The sequence below is a fragment of the Salvia miltiorrhiza genome, chromosome 7, assembly GCF_028751815.1.
Source record: "Salvia miltiorrhiza cultivar Shanhuang (shh) chromosome 7, IMPLAD_Smil_shh, whole genome shotgun sequence".
In the NCBI taxonomy this organism is placed as follows: domain Eukaryota; kingdom Viridiplantae; phylum Streptophyta; class Magnoliopsida; order Lamiales; family Lamiaceae; genus Salvia; species Salvia miltiorrhiza.
In genome coordinates this window covers 11,826,523-11,845,040 of record NC_080393.1, presented here as the reverse complement: position 1 = coordinate 11,845,040, position 18,518 = coordinate 11,826,523, and the positions used below count along the sequence as shown (strand labels likewise).

The 18,518-nt window shown below is 38.7% G+C and overlaps 2 protein-coding genes across 8 annotated transcripts; both read left to right on the top strand.

Moving 5' to 3' along the window:
- The first annotated feature begins 8,207 nt into the window (after positions 1–8,207).
- Positions 8,208–12,411, top strand: LOC130992658 (GEM-like protein 1). Its single transcript, XM_057917394.1, has 4 exons — positions 8,208–8,596; positions 8,678–8,779; positions 10,045–10,322; positions 11,886–12,411. Exons 1-4 carry the CDS (start codon positions 8,356–8,358, stop codon positions 12,063–12,065), a joined length of 801 nt encoding a protein of 266 aa, XP_057773377.1. The 5' UTR covers positions 8,208–8,355; the 3' UTR covers positions 12,066–12,411.
- Positions 12,412–12,520: 109 nt separating this feature from the next.
- On the top strand, positions 12,521–15,399 carry LOC130992636 (uncharacterized). Of its 7 annotated transcripts, none has more exons than XR_009091312.1 (7): positions 12,521–13,147; positions 13,328–13,394; positions 13,525–13,614; positions 13,710–14,658; positions 14,732–14,921; positions 15,071–15,127; positions 15,211–15,399. XR_009091312.1 is itself a non-coding variant. In XM_057917357.1 (6 exons), exons 1-5 carry the CDS (start codon positions 12,994–12,996, stop codon positions 15,121–15,123), a joined length of 522 nt encoding a protein of 173 aa, XP_057773340.1. In that variant the 5' UTR covers positions 12,541–12,993; the 3' UTR covers positions 15,124–15,127; positions 15,211–15,399. The 7 variants fall into 7 exon arrangements, 3 of the variants coding, with proteins under 3 accessions (XP_057773340.1, XP_057773341.1, XP_057773339.1); XR_009091313.1 differs by having other exon boundaries at positions 15,071–15,131; XR_009091314.1 differs by having other exon boundaries at positions 14,764–14,921; positions 15,071–15,399.
- The last annotated feature ends 3,119 nt before the right edge of the window (positions 15,400–18,518 follow it).

Here is an 18,518-nt window from a genome sequence, read left to right as displayed (position 1 = left end):
GATTTTGTAATTATAATAAGCTAATTAAGCGTCAAATATGGAGCAATTATGAAAAGTTCATATTTTGCGGCTGCAAAACGAGTTGAGTCGAAGGAATACTAACATACTCGAGCTCGATTTGTTTAAACATTTTGGTATTTGAGCTCGATTTGTTTAAACATTTTGGTATTCGAGTTCGATTCTTTTAAATATTTGAGTATTCGAACTTGAATTAAGCTTTTATGTTGTTAATTGAGCTCGATTTGCCATCTAAATAGTGACAAGTGTCATATTATTATGGGGTAATTGCCTGTAAATTCCTAACGTTTACACGGAATTGGTTTTTGCACCTATTTTTATTTTTCTTCTTTTAAATACCTAACCTTTCGTTTTTGTCTCAAATTTGCCCGATCACCGGTTTTTTCTTACGTCGGCGCCGGAAATGCCACTGTGGCAGCCGGAAATCGCTGATTTGGCAGCCGGAAATTAACACATAGCCTATTCATGACATGTGGAATTAAAAAAAAAAAAAAAATCTATGTCATCATCTTCCCCACCCCACCCATCGTCTTCCCCTTCCCCCACTCGGCTCTGCCACCCTCTGCTGCCGCTGCCGCCACCACCGCCCCCAGCCACACACCACCGGCGAGCTCAGTCTCAGCCGCACCCTCCACCGGCGATTCCCTCACCTCTATGAAACATAGCTCCCACCTCTGCCGCCGCTGCTGCCGCCACCACCGCCCCGTCTGCCCATCCCTCATTCCCAGATCCCGGCACCCCCTCCCACACTCGCCGCCGATGCCCCTGCCGTGGCCCATCGCCGCTGCCCCTGCGACCCTCTCACACAATCACACACGCACACAATGACACAGGTGAAACATGGTAGCAAGAAGCTACTGAAATTGCTACAGCCGAATTCGAAGCTTCAAAAATTGTGTCAATTTCGCCGCAGTGCACACCCTACCGCCGCCACCATCGCCGCCCCCTGCAGCCAGCTGCATCTCTCCTCCTTCCCCTACAGTGCTCACAGCGACAGTAGTGGCGAGAAGCCAACCACCGCCCCGATTCCGATCAATTCCATTCTCGCTCAATTACACACAAACCCACCACCGACTTCAACCTTCTTATCTCCCTCTGAAACCTCCCTTCAATTCCAACAGATCCCTAATTCTCACTGCAGCGATATAGATCTGGAGGAAGGCGACGAAGTTTCAGAGGAAGGGGAAGGGTCGACGCAGGTTCGAGGAGGGGGAAACTGGTGGCGGCGGTGTAGGTGGGGGAAGGAAGGAGAGGTGGCGGCGGCAAATGGTGCCGAGGTGTAGATGGGGGAGGTGGCGGCGGCAGATGGTGGGGGAAGGAAAGAGAGGGGGCGGCGGGCGCCGGATGGGGGAATGAGAGGAGGAAGAAGACGATGGGGGGGGGTTACATCCACATGTCAATCATTTTTCTTTTTTTTTGTTTAATTTTATTCCACATGTCAAACATATACTTAGGTGTTAATTTTCGGCTGCCAAATCAGCGATTCCGGCTGCCACAGTGGCATTTCCGGCGCCGGCGTAAGAAAAAACCGGTGATCGGACAAATTTGAGACAAAAACAAAAGGTTAGGTATTTAAAAGAAGAAAAATAAAAATAGGTGCAAAAACCAATTCCGTGTAAACGTTAGGAATTTACAGGCAATTACCCATATTATTATTGGTGCGTTTTGAAAGAGAGAGAGAGAGAGAGACGCCATGACAGTCCAAGAAGCACAGATAAAGATAGTCTTATGGATCTCGAGTTAATAGGAGCTCAACTTATATAGTACTCCTTCCGTCCCAAATGAAATGTCTTGTTTTTTTTTTCTTTTTGGTTGTCCCACTTCAATTGTTTTGTTTTATTTTATGAAAAAAAATTATTCTCAAAAAGTGGAATTTTTGGGACTCACGTTACCTTTTCAACTCTACACCACACCACTTAATAATATAATTAATATTTTTTAAAATAATTGTATAAAAAATAAACAAAGCATTTTATTTGAGACAAAATAAGTACTATTTAATAATTTTATATTTAAATTGGAGTTCGAGCTCAACTTATTTAATGTTCGTATAAATAGTAGTAGTATTTGAGTTTGAGCTCATCAAAAGCTCATAGTAGTATTTGAGTTTGAGCTCATCAAAAGCTCATAAAAGACTTGAAAATATTTAAAATATGTTTTTAACCAATTTATTACAAGTTGAATAAGTCCAATAAACAAACTGAACATAATTCTTCAATTTCCCACCACCTCCTTCGAAATTGCTGCCACCCACCATAACAACATCTAAAAGGTAAACAATACGAAAAAGACCCTTAAAAGTTAAAACAAACCAAAACTCATTGCTATGAAACAAAAAACAAAACCACAGATAACGAAAAAGACAAAAACCAAAACCCACCCAAAATCATTAAAATTTACCAAAAGGATTACTCATCCCGTCATCCGTTTCTTTTTTCTTTTCAATATCACCTGCTACCAAAACACATATCAGAAAAAGGGTTGGTGTAGGGTGAGATTGATCTCATACGGGTGTCACGGGTATAGAGGCTGGACATGGGCTGGAAGCAGAAGGGGATAAATACAATAACTTGATATAAAGTTATTGAAATTAAATGTTGATGTAGTGGATAAGGTTTTAAACGTTTTTTTTTTCTCTTTTTTTAGGGTAAATATCATGAAAATTCCTGAACTATACTCACTTTATCAAAAATACTCTGAAACTTTCGAAATGTTCTCTAAACCCTCAAACTATCATATTTTTATCAAATATATCACGTATCTATTTTTCGGTTACCAGAAACGTGATGTGGCTCGCCGGATGCCACAATGTAATTTATATTCCATTTTTTTAAAATGACAGGAAAAAACGACTTCATTTCGTACCATATTCTATCGTGTTTATTCATAATTATAGGTTATTAGCATGAATTTCAAACACGATAGGAGTGAATTTTAAATTTCATAGTTGATTTTTTTTAAATGATATCGTACGAAACGACGTCATTTTTGTCATTGCATTTTTAAAAAATACTCCCTTCCGTCCACGAAATGAGTACCCATTATTTCCTTTGTCGTCCGTCCAGAAGAAAGTACCCATTTCCCCTTTTTGGCAAAGTTGTACCCCAACACAAATCTCTTTATTAATACACTCAAAAAGTGGGACCCTTAAACTTCAGCACTACAACTCCATACAGTTCTTAAAACCCGTGCCGTCCACAAATGGTAACTCATGATTCGTGGACGGAGGGAGTACATATAAAATTAACAATTGCGGCATCCGGCGACCCACATCACGTTTTTGGTGACCGAAAAATGGATGTGGGATATATTTTATAAAAACCTAATAGTTCAAGGGTTTAGAGAGCATTTTAAAAATTTCATGGCATTTTTGATAAAACGGGTATACTTAAGGGGTTTTCATTATATTTAGAGTTAATGCCGTGAAAAACCATGAATTTTGGTGCGATTTCCAAACTTTCCATGAACTATTTTTTTTATCAAATTTTCCATGAACTTAAGGGGTTGAACAATTTTTCATGATTTTCAAAAATCCCCAAATTGAGTGCTGACATGGCATTTTTAAGAGACCTGAAAAGTGACATGACGTCACCGGCGGTGAATCAAAACGACGTCGTTTAGGTGGGGTAAAACGACGTCGTTTTGAGCCCAAAACTTTCTCTCTCTCTCTCTTGTCGAGCTTGCCGGAAAGAAGCTCTTCTAACCACCTGATACTGCGGAGGGGGGCAGCAGATCTACGAGGTGGGGGGGAGGACGGTGGAGAGAGAGGTGTGGTGTGGGGGAAGGCAGCGAAAGGGGCGGCAGATCTGCGAGATGGTTGGGGGAAGGCGCGGCGGATTTGGTGATGGTGGTAGGGGAGGGCGGTGGAGAGAGAGGTGTGGTGGTGGGGGAAGGCAGCGGAGGGGGCGGCAAATCTAAGAGGTGGTTGGGGAAAGGCAACGGAGGGGGCGACAGATCTGAGAGGTGGTTGGGGGAAGATGAAGGCGGTGGATCTGGTGTGGTGGATGGGGAAAGGTACGGCGGATCTACTGATGGTGGTGGGGAAGGGCGATGAAGAGAGAGGTGTGGTGGTAGGGGAAGGCAGCGGAAGGGGCAGCAGAGGGCCGCCTTTGGGGAGCCCATTTTCGCCACCAGGTCACGCGCCGCCGCCTTCGCGGTCCTAGGGTTTTGATTTGGGTCTGTGATTTGGCACCGGAGTTGGTCACTTGCTCCACTTCGTCAGTCGACAGCGGCGGCATTGCAGGTTTTGGGAGGAGGATTTTTTTTAGACAAAGAAGATAAGCGGCGGGCGGCGGTAAGATGGAGGAAAGAGCGGCGGTCGACAGGTTTTGGCAAATAATTGATTTTCTATTTTTTTTGTTTATTTTTTTCCAAGTAGGCGCCACATCAGCTCGGTATTACCACGTAGGCGCCATGTCAGCTCGGTATTGCCACGCAGGCGCCAGCTAAGACCGGACCTTCATCGGAGGTAAAAACCGTAGCAAAATTGATCAACCCCTTAAGTTCATGGAAAATTTGATAAAAAAAATAGTTCATGGAAAGTTTGGAAATCGCACCAAAGTTCATGGTTTTTCACGGCATTAACCCTTATATTTACCCTTTTTTATGTTTTTCAGTTCATTTCTTTCTTTGTTTTATTTATGTTTCTATTTCAGATTTTTTTTTTGTTTTGTTTTTACTGCTTTAGTTTTTTCTTTCTTTTTTTCTGATTTTTTTACAATTTTTTTTTATTTTATAATGTAATGTTTTTGAATCAGTACTTTTCATCATATCAACAATTACTTTTTCTTGCGACAATGATTATTTTACCAAATATATAAAAGTACAAGCTCTAATGAATAAGAATAACATTACTTTTATACATATCAATGTTTTTTTTTACAATAATAATTATTTGATCAAATAGCTAGAAGTACAAATTTTCATGAATAAAAGTAACAATTATCGTGAACAAATGTACTAATTTAAGAACTAATCATTTCATTGTAACAATAATTACTTTTTATACGACAACAATTACTTGATCAAATAACTAAGAATAAAAGTTATGGCGAGTGAAAATACCATTACTTTTCTTCACATCAATTATTACTTTTACTTACAAAAGTAATTACTTGAGCAAATAACTAAAAGTAAAAGTTCTTATGAATAAAAATAAACATTATTGTGAAGAAATATAGTATTTTTAAAATATTACCTTTCATTATATCAATGGTTACATTTTCTATGACAATTTTTACTTGATTAAATCACTAAAAAAATAAGTTCGAATGAGTAAAAATAAGCACTACTTTTATTAATATCAATAATTATTTTTTCTTACTATAATAATTACTTAACCAAATAATTAAAAGTATAAGTTCTAATAAATAAAAGTAACAATTATCACAAACAGATGTAATAATTTCGAAATATTTGTTCACGATAATTGTTATTTTTACTCACGAGAACTTAGACTTTTAGTTATTTGCTCAAGTAATTATTGTCGTCAGAAAAAGTAATTATTGTTATGAAGAAATGCAATATTTTAAAAGTATTACTCCATCCGTCCACGAAAAAGAGTCTCATTTGGAACTCGGCACAGGTTTTAAGAAAGTTGTTAAAGTAGGTGTAAGTGGAGAGAGAATAAATTTATAGGGGTAATGTTAATAATAATTTTTAAATGCTTAATCTATCATAATTTCACACGCCTCTCTCTTTTTTTTTTCCTAATACCTCATGCCTCTCTCTCTTTTTCTTCTTTCACAAAATTTCGCACACAGAGAAGCACACCTCTCTTTCTCTCCCTCTCTAATCTGGCGCCGTCGTCCTGCTCCCCCCTTCCCTTTAACTCCCTCTTCTTTTTCTTCTTCTTCCCTGAGACGCACACACCCATCCCACCTCTTTCTCGCACACAAAAAAGAAATTCAGCACGTTCTGTCTCTCATTTTTTCCATCTGAATGTCTTCAAAATAAAAAATAGACAGCCGATTCCTCTTCTTCAATCTCCATCGCGGCCTCGCTGAAAATCCGGCGAGCCGGAGCGACACCGTGACTCTGGCGCTGCTCCGCTTCATCGGCTCAATTGTCCATCCTTCTTCTCCTTTGCAAAGAAAATAAACTCTAAAAGGCGAGCCCTAGTTTATACCCCAAAAACGCCGCCACTCTTCTCTCGAATCTGACGACATCGCCGCCTAAGGCCGGCATCGTCTCTCTTGTCTCTTTCCCCCTGTTTTCCTCTACAATCCTTCAATATGTAACAAAAAAATCTCAGCCTATTTTCTCTCTCTCGTATTTTCCATCAGGTTGTCTTCAAAATCAAAAATAGAACAGTCGATCCCACTTCTTCAATCTTCGCTGCGGCCACGTTGAAAATCCAGCGAGCTGGCACGGCACCCTAACTCTGTTGACGCTCAACTTTCTCTGGTGCCGCATCGGAGATGGCAAACCAGAGGAGGCGGAACAAATGGCAAACTAGAGAAGGCCGCATCAGAGATTTAATTAAGCAGTGGATTAAGAGTTAATTAGGATATTTAGAATTTGTTGTTGTGGGTCCATAAATGGCAAATCAAGTAAATAGATAAGCCAAGAAAGGGTAAATTTGTCAAAAAAAGTGAAACATGATTCTTTTTTGTGGAAAAAAAGAGGAGAATCGGGACTCTATTTTGTGGACGGAGAGAGTACATTTTCACAAAAATATATAAAAAAATGCAAAAGAAAAATAATAAATAAAAAAATAAACAAAAAATAAAGAAAATACTAGAAGAAAAAAAACCAAAATATATAAAAAACATGCAAAAGAAAAATAGTAAAATAAGAAAAAAAAAACGCGAAAGAAAAGCAATAAAAAGAAAACAGGGAAAAAACGTAAAAACAAAAACAAGAAAAAAGGAAACAAAACCAGCAAAATAAAACCTAAAAAAGAAAGGGTAAAAATAAAATACAAAAAAAAAAAGAAAAAAAAAGTAAACATGATCTAGATCGATCCGCGGGTCTAAAAAATTGAGATTCAAACCCTAAAAAACGGATCTGGATCCACGAATTTGGACCAGGTCCAGGATCCATTGCCATCTCTAATCTGGACATAAATAAGAAAATTTGGATCTAGATTTGGACAAAACATGATCCGGTCTAGATCTGACCTATTGCCATCCCTAAGCACAATGAGGGGGTTGGTGATGCTAGACACATGTTCTTGGGACTAAATCGATGCTCTCTTAGTTTCAAGAGGTTAGGGCTAAATTGGCAATCACACATTGTTTTTTCTACCTCTCTAGGGTGATGGTGTTTGGACGCAGTCAAAGAAGGGGCTATTTAGAATGGACGTTGACATTGCGTTTCAGAGAGACATAAGGTGTATTAGTATTGACTTCATTATTAATGCCTACATGGAGAAGGTGATTGTTGAGGTTAGTAGGACAACGTGGTCACGGTTCCCATGAGAAAACTCCATGCTATGATGTTAGGTATTAGATTGTCTTTAGAACGATATCAGCCCAATTATCATGTTATCGGATACACTTCTGACTATATATGTACTACATGAAAATTATAATAGGTCTGAGTCTCTTTTCGATGATTTGTGGAAAAAATTTAGAATGATAGGAAGTATGTAGTGTTCGATTTATGTCATATACGGCGTAAGATAAATAAAATTACACATGAGCTAGTTAAATTGACTACTAATCTTCTTCAAAATATAATGATCTAGCATGATTTTTTTGTCATAACTTCTAGATATTATTCAATCCAACATTAATCATGAGCTAGTTAAATTGACTACTAATCTTCTTCAAAATATAATGATCTAGCATGAATTTTTTGTCATATCTTCTGAGATATTATTCAATCCAACATTAATTAATACTCCCTCCATCCACGAAAGAACTTTCTATCTTTCATTTTGGGGACGTCCACAAAAGAACTTCCTACCTATTTTTGGACTATACCCCACCACTTATAATCATCTTACTTTTCACTTTTCACAACTCTCAATATTAATTATAACACCTTTTCACCACTCCCAATACACTCAACTATCTTTTATTCACTTTCAATACATTCAACAATATTTTTTCTTAAAACCCGTGGCACTCACTTCTAGGAAATTCTCTTAAAACCTGTGACACTCACTTCTAGGAAGTTCTTTCATAGACGGAAGGAGTATATTCCTTTTTTCCTCAAAAACAAAATAAAAATTGAGTAATGATAGATTCAATTTTTTAAACATTAACCAGCACACCACAAGCAGGACGTGGATCGTTTTACTTCGTATCGATTATTAATAAGCAGTCCCTACCATCACTCCATCAAAATTCTCTCACCAAAATTCTAGACTGCATCAGCAAATCCTCGATAATGAGTTCCGATTCGACACCAAATCCATCAAACACAACCCAAACCCAAATCCACCCCAAAGAATCCAACTCTGAAACCGCCGCTGCTACTGATGCAGCCGAGTATGCTCCCTACCCGAAACTGGAGCCGGACGACGTCGCTCCAGTAGCCGATACTTGGAGCTCCGCCCCCACTCACGCCGCCACCACCGGTTCAAACCCTTTCGTCTCCACCGATCCTGTGCCCCCCTCTCCGATCAAGAGTATGGCCGTTCATTCTCCTCTTCTGTTTTTTCTCCTTACTGATACACGCTTGTAAATTTATGCTTTATTTTCCCCTATAGATAATGTGGAGAAGGTGAAGGATGTGTTGGGTAAATGGGGAAAGAAGGCTGCCGAAGCCTCTAAGAAGGCTGAAGACTTGGCTGGGAACATGTGGCAGAACTGTGAGTATTCTCTTTCTTTTAATTTCAGATTCTGATGATGATTTTATGTGAATTCTTAGTCACCACCACCGTTTGATTTGAGTTGAGAATTGCTGCTGGTAAGATCGATTGTATGAGTCTTTGACTATTTTATAGGTTACATCTCTTAACCTAAAAGTAATATATGCTGCTTCTTTCTCAAATTGAAGAATCAGGATATATCATTTTAAGATATTAGAAAGATTGAGATAAATTTTTCGTATCCCAAAGTAATGTGCATATGGTTTTAGCGGCCGTATCTTATCACTGTTAAGTTTTGCAATTTCTGAATTTTTATGAAGCACATATTATTTGGTGACCTTGTGCCTATTTCTGGCCATAATAACTAGTAGATATAATACTTAAGCCTACAGTCAGTCTAGCACAAGACTGGCCCAAAATAACCCTTAATTAGATAAAACTATAAGCTGAATTAAATAAAATAACAATTAATGAAATAACTTAATTAATTCTCGGTTGTGTCGTACTGGACATGGACCTAACCTGATCATATGATTATTTTGGAGTAAAAGCTAACTTACCAATCATCTCGGTTGTGTCGTACTGGACATGGACCTAACCTGATCATATGCTTATGTTGGAGTAAAAGCTAACTTACCAAGGTCCTGGTAGAACCAAGGATTTGTCTGTTTGGAACCCTTCCCGTTTCTTTTTGTTTTTTCTTTCTTTTTATTGAGTGATCTAGAATCTATAATTTTAATAGGATCACGAGTTCATGATTTGCATTCAGTTGCAGGAAAATTGCATGGGGACAACTTAGAAGCCTAGAAATAACCATTTATGCTCTTAGAGATCAAGCCCATGGAGTGAATACATCTTATATTCACTGGGAGTTTAGTAGCTCAGTGAACTATTAATTATTTTTAAGATAACACTCAAGTTTGTGGATTTGTTAGTTTCTATCTTGAATAGAAGTTGTAGTTCACTCAATGATGAAAGTGGTTTCCCGACTCACTCATTTTAAATTGGCTAGAAGACTCTTAAAATAAAACTGCTGAGCTCAGCTAAATTCCTAGAACTCACGTCTTAAAGTTAAATATATAAGCTTGGCTGCCCCCATGACTGTTATATCATTTGATAATTATAAGGCGTTTAAGATAAGCATTCAACAATTTTGAAATGTTATAATAAGTTGTTGTACTGGTTCTCACTGGAGAATATCTGACAAAAATTGGGGTTGTAATCGACCACCTAACTAGTTTCTGATAAATATTTGCTTAAATAAGTGAAAACAGGACCAAGTATCACAGATGCTGCTGTTGGAAGGATAGCACGGGGCACCAAGGTTTTGGCAGAAGGTGGATATGAAAAGGTCTTTCAGAATACATTTGAAAATGCCCCAGAAGAAAAGTTACTGAAGTATTATGGATGCTACTTATCTACTTCTGCGGGTCCTGTTGCTGGAGTAATCTATTTGTCAACTGCAAAAGTAGCATTTTGCAGTGATGATCCTCTTTCATACAAGGTTCCTGAATCAGAGGAGGTTCGTTGGAGCTATTACAAGGTATGCGATAGATTTTTCATTGCTCCCTTTCATGAAACATGCATCTGTTTGTTATGTATTTGAGTTATTTCTCTCTCTCACATACATTTTCTGTTGTAAACTAGCCAATATGGAGGAAATCATTAGAGTGATTCTTCTGTAGTTTCATTTCATTGCAATCACATGAAATGAGCCTTCTCCAAAATCTATGTAGCCCCCATTTTCATTTGTACAAACAAGAATGGGACCTTATTCTTGTATATGCACTTGTCATACAATAGTCATTTGATTAATTACAGATCTTGTGTCGGTTAATTTATGGTTTATTATACCAACAATATTAATAATATTAGTAAAAGTCTCACTTGGCTGGGAATGCTCTTACTGCATCCCGGTCTGACCAAATGACGTAACATGATGAAACCATATAAAATACTCCCTCCATCCGCCAAGATTATGTCACAATTACTATATCGGGCGTCCGCCAAGATTATGTCACTTTCCTTTTAAGGCAATGGTCCCACCATCCTCTTTAATATTTTATCCTTACTAACACTCTTTATTTACAAAAAAAACACTCAAAATTCAATCTCAACCACTCATCTCATAAAGTGGTGGGATCCTTTCTCCACTACATCAAAATAATCACCAATTTTATTAAATCCCGTGCCCAAGCAAATTGCCATAATCTTGGCGGACGGAGGGAGTACATGATAAGATCTTGGTGATACGTTTGACTCGGTTATGAATTATCAGGTTTTGTTTTCTCTTAAACACTCCAAGCATATGAATCGGCATGTTGTCATATTTGATAGAAAATCTAGCCGATTTGGCTTCCTATACTAGTTTAAAACTGTGCCAGAATATATGTATGTTCGTGATATTTTTTTTTTTTTTTTTTAAGGAATTGCTCAACTTCTGTAATTTTTGTGTTCTCACACAAGTAGTTCCAGAATTGTAGATTTTTGAGCGTCAATTCTACTCCTCCGTCCCATTTAACATGGCCAACTTTCCATTTTGGGTTGTCCCATTACAAATGCCCACTTCCAAAAAAGGAAACCGCTTTATCTCACTAAAAGTTGTGGGCTCCACTACTCTCTATCACTTTAACCCTTTAATCACTCTTCTTAATAACCGTGCCCAAAAATAAGCGGCCATGCTTAGTGGGACAGAGGAAGTATTATATTTATCCCATACTATTTAGGCTAAGTCATCATAGATACAGTGGTGGAGTGACAAAGTTGCAGATCAAGTTTTTCTGCGACAGAGAGGGGAGTGGCCTGTCAAACTCGAACTTTCTTCCAACTTCACATGCTTGTACCTTTGTTAAATATTTATATAAGTCCTCTTTTCTTGGTAGAGCATAGAAGAATAATTATGAGTACAACTCGATGGTTTTGATTGGATAGTCATGAGAACTCTTTTGAGGTTTTCTTGTTCTTTCATTATTTTTCAGCTGCTGCTTTTGATCTGCATTAATAGAGTACTTTTATTGCCTAATATTACCCTCGACTCTATCGGATATCATCTAACTTTTATATTTCTATGTGCATCTCCAACGGTACATATTGGTCATTCATGCAGGTGGTTATCACGTTGCAGCAACTGAAAGCGGTTAATGCTTCAACAAGCAAAACAAACCCAGTTGAGAAATACATCCAGATCATTTCTGTGGACAATCACGAATTCTGGTTCATGGGATTCGTGAACTACGATAGTGCAGTGAAAAATTTACAAGGTGCGTTGCAAGCTCATCAGTCGTAACTATTTTTCAAAGACTATCGAATATCGTATCGTGTGCTGTGTTTGGAGTCTTTGGAAGGCGAATGTGGTTGAAGATTGATTTGTTGCATATAAGCCGTTAAGGTCATGTTTGTGTACGTGCTAGCAGCATTTCTTCATTTGACGGAATAAATAGCAGAATGTAATGTGGTGTAAATGATTTTCCTCCTTGTTTCCCCACTATCGGTTTTCTACTTCAAAATAGTTCATTGAATTTTATAATATCGTGAGGAATCTGATGATGTAATATTGACAATAGATTGATATGGTTGTATTTTATAGACAATATTGTTCGTGTATCAATCGAATTCTTTTTATTTTAATATTATTGCTATCTCAAACAAAGTAGATACATATACATACACACACACACACACATATATATATATATATATATGCATATATTTGTACAAAGAGTAGTTCATATTAGTTGAAATATATATTCTATATAATAGGAATTATTTTCAACCCTTAAATTATGAAGATTTAAGATGGATTTATGACTTTGTTGAATGAATTCGTGGTTCAGGGTTCAAATTCCATTGATAGTGAAAATTTCATTTTCTTAAATTCATTACTTTTCAAAATAAATTTATTTCCTTTAGTTGTTTCATCTTATTTTGTTTGCACACACAACATTTGCACACATTGGTTTATCACAAAAACTTATGTCCGGTGGCTGGAAAGATACGGCCAGGTCATGGGTTGACCCAACATGCTTTTTTGACTCGATACATATATATCTTTTCAATCCTTTCAACTTGTTTCTATTCATTCAACCCTTCGTCTGTGCCGAAAATTTGTCTTCAACCCTTCCTTTGTGCTGTGCTCAAAACCCTCATCGTCTTCAGCTTCATATACGCCTCAATCTTGTGCTTCATCTCCGGCCATTCCTCTGTGCTTTTTGTGTATGTCTTATTTAACCCCTTCGTCCTGCGTCGACGTTCACAACAAAACCCTTTTCTCATGTGTCGAGTTTACGCCGTTCATCGTCTCCGGCTGCGCCTCTGCCTTTTGTTCCTTGTGGTCCGATCTCATACACATTCCGATACTTCCTGCTACAGGTCCGCTTCTTCAACTCTAAACTTGTTTACAAATGAGACTTTTCATTTGTAAATGTAATTTTATTGAATAGCAAATATGACTTTTGTTATTTGTACATGATACTTTTGTGTACGAATTATTTCTTCAAGGCCCTACTCTAATCCCATTTGTGTTTGTTATTGTTTATATAATGAGGATAGAGCAGAGTGATGAAGATGCTTCATGTCCTTCTCCAATTAGCGGGAAAGAACTTATGGTTTCTATGAGGTAATTGTTTCAAAAAGATGCTACATGTCCTTCATATTTTGTGTACTAAATGTAGTTCGAATGATATTTAAGTGTTACTTGCTATTAAGTAAAGTCTTATTTACTATTACTAAAAGTCTTATTTGCGCAGAAAGAATAATCCTAGTCCGCAAAAGGGGAAAAGAAAAGCAGAGGGTAATACTAGTGAGCACAAAAGGAAAAAGAAAAGCAAAATGGCACAGTGAGAGTTTTACTTAACTTTGCTTTGTTTATTTATTTGTTTTTTTGTTTATTTGTTTATTTGTGTGTTTGTTTGCTTGTTTTATTTATTTACAGAGAAACTCATTCATCATCAGCCCCTATCATTAAATGTAGACCTGCTAGTTTGTGTCAGGTCATTGATAATTTGAATGAAGTACAGCGAGAAGCTGTTAAGTCTATAGGGTTTGGGGGTTTGTTAGCTATGCATGATTTGAAATATATACCATGGGGTAAAATGAATTGGTTTTATACAAATTTCAATCCAACTAGTAGGGTTTTAAGCTTTTCAAACAGTAAAACAATTGTTTTGACTGTTGATGATGTTCAGGATGTGTTCTTGTTACCTAGGAATGATGGTAACAATGTTTTACTTTTTGATAAGGATGATAAGCGTGCAATTGAATGTCTTGATGAGTTTAAAAATAGATGTGGTCTAACCTCTTTTTGTCATTCAAAGGCATTTGAACTTCTTAGAGGGAGTTCATTTGCTGATGGCGGGGATGATTTTAAGAGGTTATTTGTGTTGTATAGTTTGTCAATTTTTTTGACCCCTACTTTGAATCAAGTAATTGACCTATCGACATTTAGGTCATTAGTTGATGTTGATAGGATTTCTACCTTGGATTGGTCTAAATATGTCCTTGAAAAGTTGTGTACTGCTTTAAAGTCTTATCCAATGAGGTATGTTGGTGGGTGTCTTCTTATCATCCCACTTCTGTATTTGCATCGACTTATGTGGTTGGGGGTAGCGGAGCCATCCACATTGCCTTTAATCCAACATTGGACTTCAAAGAAATTGAAAGATAGGTTAGAGGCTTAGTGTTCAGCAGGTAGTGTTTTTGGGGTTGGAAACTGGGTAGATAGTGCATTGTATCCCGTGAGTGCAAAACCCAAATCCCAAGAGACGAAAGCTAGTGATGCTGCTCGTGATTATGTTGTTCATGAAGAAGATGGGCAGTTTATCATGTACAAGCTGCCTGTTAATGAGAAGTCTGATTTGGAAATTAGAAAAATGGCAAAAGATGTAACTTTCATTACTTTCACTATATTTTGTTGTGTTGTAATAAGATTTTATTATATTGTATTATGTTTTGTAGCGCCTGCATGAATCCTTTTTGTTGTTACAAAGGGATTTGAGTGTTATCACTCACATGCATTTGGAAAGATTGCGCAAGTTGAGGAAAAATGATGAGGATATTGATATATTCAATGCTTCAGAATTTCATAGATACATTGATCAGCTTGTTGAACAATTTCAGAATATGAAAAGATCTTCAAAGCAGTCAGGTATTCAATTGTATATTTTATCATTTAAATTTAAACGAATAACTAATAATGTAGTAATTGCTTTGATAGATGAAACTGATAAAAAGATTTCCACTCTAAGATTTGATTTGCTGACTTCCAATCTAATTGTGATAATATAATTGTTGAAGTTTGCAAGAAGGTTAAAGGAGAAGAATCAGGAGAAGGAGAAAGATGGAGTTGAATTTGTAGGTTGACTCTTGTCTGTTCATTTCAATTATTTACTAAACATATGATCATTTGTTAGTTTTAATTCTTCATTATTTTGTAGGAGAATGTCATATGATGAATCTTAATGATGAAGTAGATGAGTTAGTTGCTAGAGAAATGTCATATGAGCTCAAGAAAAGAACAAAAAGAATAAGTATTCATAGATGAGGATATTGACTTTGGCAGTTGCTAAATGTGAATTTTATGATATTGCCTTGATTTGTGCCTTACTGAGACATTATTTTTATTACTCCATGTTAATCTGAGCTCACGTGCATGTTACAAATGAAAGCTCTATAGTTAATTTTAACTTGGTGTACCTTAAGTGGGCTGAACTTGGTCCTCCGGCGCCGGAACAGTTAACAGATTATGTGGAGATGACGCTCAGTCTGGTGGACAGCGTCACAACGGTGTGCGACGGGCCAGTGTGTAAAATGGGACCCCGACGTTATGGCGTGCGGCAGCAAAGTGAGAAAAGTCGAAATGGGTGAAATAATAAGCATATATATATATATATATATATATATATATATATATATATATATATATATATATAGGAAAGGGCTACCGTGAAAGCACCTCTTAAAATAAGAAATAAGAACTAAGATGTAGTATAAATTTTATGTAGAAAACGTATGAATTCGCGGTATAAAAGTATGAATTGTGAAAAATAAATTTTTGCTGCCTTTAGGATTCAAACTTACGACCATGAATTCATCCAACAAGATGATGAATCAACCATAGATTTTGATGATCTAAGGGTTGAAAATGATTCTTATTTTATATCTTAAGAAGTGTATTTATTTTAGTCCTTCCCTATATATATATACTACTCCCTCTGTCCCATTATTTATGTCTTGTATTTCTTTTTGAGCTGTCCCAAGTAACATGGCATGTTTCCTTTTTGGGCCATAATTAGGGCTTAATTAAAATTCTTAATCAATACACTTTACTCTCTCCCTCATCCTACCCTCTGCCTCTCTCTCTCTCTCTCTCTCTCTCTTCTCCTTCTCCACACCCATCGGTCTTTCTCCCCATCTCTCCCACCTTTCCCTCTCCCAGCCATCACCGTCCGAACCCTAGTAGTGGCACTGCCGTCCGTCGGCCAGCCAGATTTCTCCGCTGCCACATCTGTCCACCGCCGTCCACAGCCAGATCTGTCTGCTGCGACCTCCATCGCCCCTGCACTATCCCCGCCGCCGCCTTCTCTATTACACCGTCGCCTCTCCACCCACGCCACTGGAGATGTTGCCTCTCCTCACAGACGACAGCAGCACCAAGGAGATGGCTCACGAGGCGGACCTTCATCTCCAACCGGAGGATAAAAGACCTTCATCACGATGGCATCCGGAGCGGTCTCTGAGATCTCAAGCGTCATTATTTTAAAGGAGGATCTTAGATCGAATTATTCTTGGTTTTTTTGCTTTTGTGGGTTTGGGGATTTTGGGGATTTTGGTTTATGGATATGTGGATTCAAGAGGGGGTGCTGGATTTTGGGAAGTCGGCAGCGCCGGAGACAAAGGAAAGTCAGCGGCTCCGGCGATGCTTCACTGTCTGTGTTGAATTTAGCATGGGGGAGATGGAAAGGATTATTTAATTAATAGTAATTCAAGTTTAATTAAAACAACACTAAATATGTAATTTGGCGTCGTTGCTGCCACTGCACAGTGCGGTGGCTACGGCGAGGATGACGTCGTGCCTGAGCTCATCGTAGGAGTTCTCGGGCTCTTTCTCAGGGTACACTCTGCTGCACTTCTCCAGATCTCTAAGAGGGCGATCATCTGGTGTCGCCAGGAGTACCATATTTCCGGCAATCCGTGTAGGAAAACCACCGCCGGCGAAGAGACGCTTTCGATTTCCGCCGTGTGAAGTTTCAGCCCGTTGACTTCGGTGTACTTGTGTTCTATCTCTTCCATTTTCGCTGCTTTAGAGGAACTTGCTCGCTATATTTTGGGGCAATTAGCATTTGAGAATTTCAAACTTTGGGTTATTACGATTCTAGTGATTTGATTAGAGTGAACAACCCCAGCCAGAAAATTGCCACAATTTTGTGAGCTCCGCTGAATTTGAATTGCAGAAGTGTGAAATTGGTGGTGGTGTGTGGGGAAGAAGAAGAATTTTAGGGGAAATTCCTATTTGTGCAGGCAAGCTGCTCGACGAATTGTCCCACTAAGGTTTTGGGGCAATCTCAGTTCAGAATTATTAGTAGTTGCTAAACATTGTCTTCAAAAATTCTGTGTTAGCTTCAGCTATCTGTTCTCGTGTCCGGCCGGCCGGCTTTGGTTTTCTCCGGCCGGCGAGATGACTGCTCTTTCCATCATCGAGTTCCCCACGTTGGGAAAACCCTTGGCGGATGTTCTCCCCTTACGTGCTGTCACCAATGGGATCGTGTTCTCCAACCATGTTATCAACGCGAAAAGTACCTGCTTTCCTGCGACGGAGGTTGCCCCTCTTTCCATTGACGCGGCTGCAATTAGGGATGGTTCCTTATTCCCGGAAGTTCAAGAAATTGCGTGCTTTCAATCAAGGGTTTCTCATTTGTGTTTGTCTGATAGTTCTACGACTTCTACCACGGCGTACTTTGATAGGGATCCGTTGAATTTGCTGCATGGAGTTTCTGCCGACCAGCCGGAGACGGTTTTCGACGGGAGTTTCTTTGCGAATAACGTTGCTGCGCAATCTCAAGGTTTTTCAACTTCGACGGCGGATATCAATACTAGGGTTTCCGTGAAGGCGACGACGGCGGCTGTGGAATCTGATAAATTTTCTCAGGGTCTTCCCCCCACGGACTCTTTGATCGTTGCCTCCACAGCGGTTCAGGACTTTGCTCCTCATGGAGCTCGGTCGGATGAGCAGCAACATACACAAGAGCCCCGACCTAAAGGGAAGACGTTTGCCGAATCCCTTAGGGTTGCTTCTGGGCGACCTCCCGATGTTCCGGCGCATGACTTCGCGGTCTTGAAGCCGACTATGGTTGAAGATCGGCCTTGTCTCATTATATCCTCGGCTTTCCGAATGCGTCAAATCAAGTCCTTTCAACATGCTATCCACGGCCGGATTCTACTAAAAAAAGGTCAATCACCGAGATTCGCCGCTGACCTTCACTTGGAACTCTCGGCAATTTGGAATCCCTCATCTTACTGGGAAGTGATACCTCTCGGTAAGGGTTTTTTCACGTTAAAATTCTCGTCACAAGAAGACTTTGCTACTGCTTTTGCTAGGAATGCTTGGCGTCTGCGTGCCGGGATTCTTGTTCTACAAGCCTGGACTCCGAATTTCAACCCGTACAAGCTGGAATCCTCCATGGCTCAGGTATGGGTTCGTATTTTCAATTTACCCCATGAGATCTGGCACCCTGAGGTTTTAACT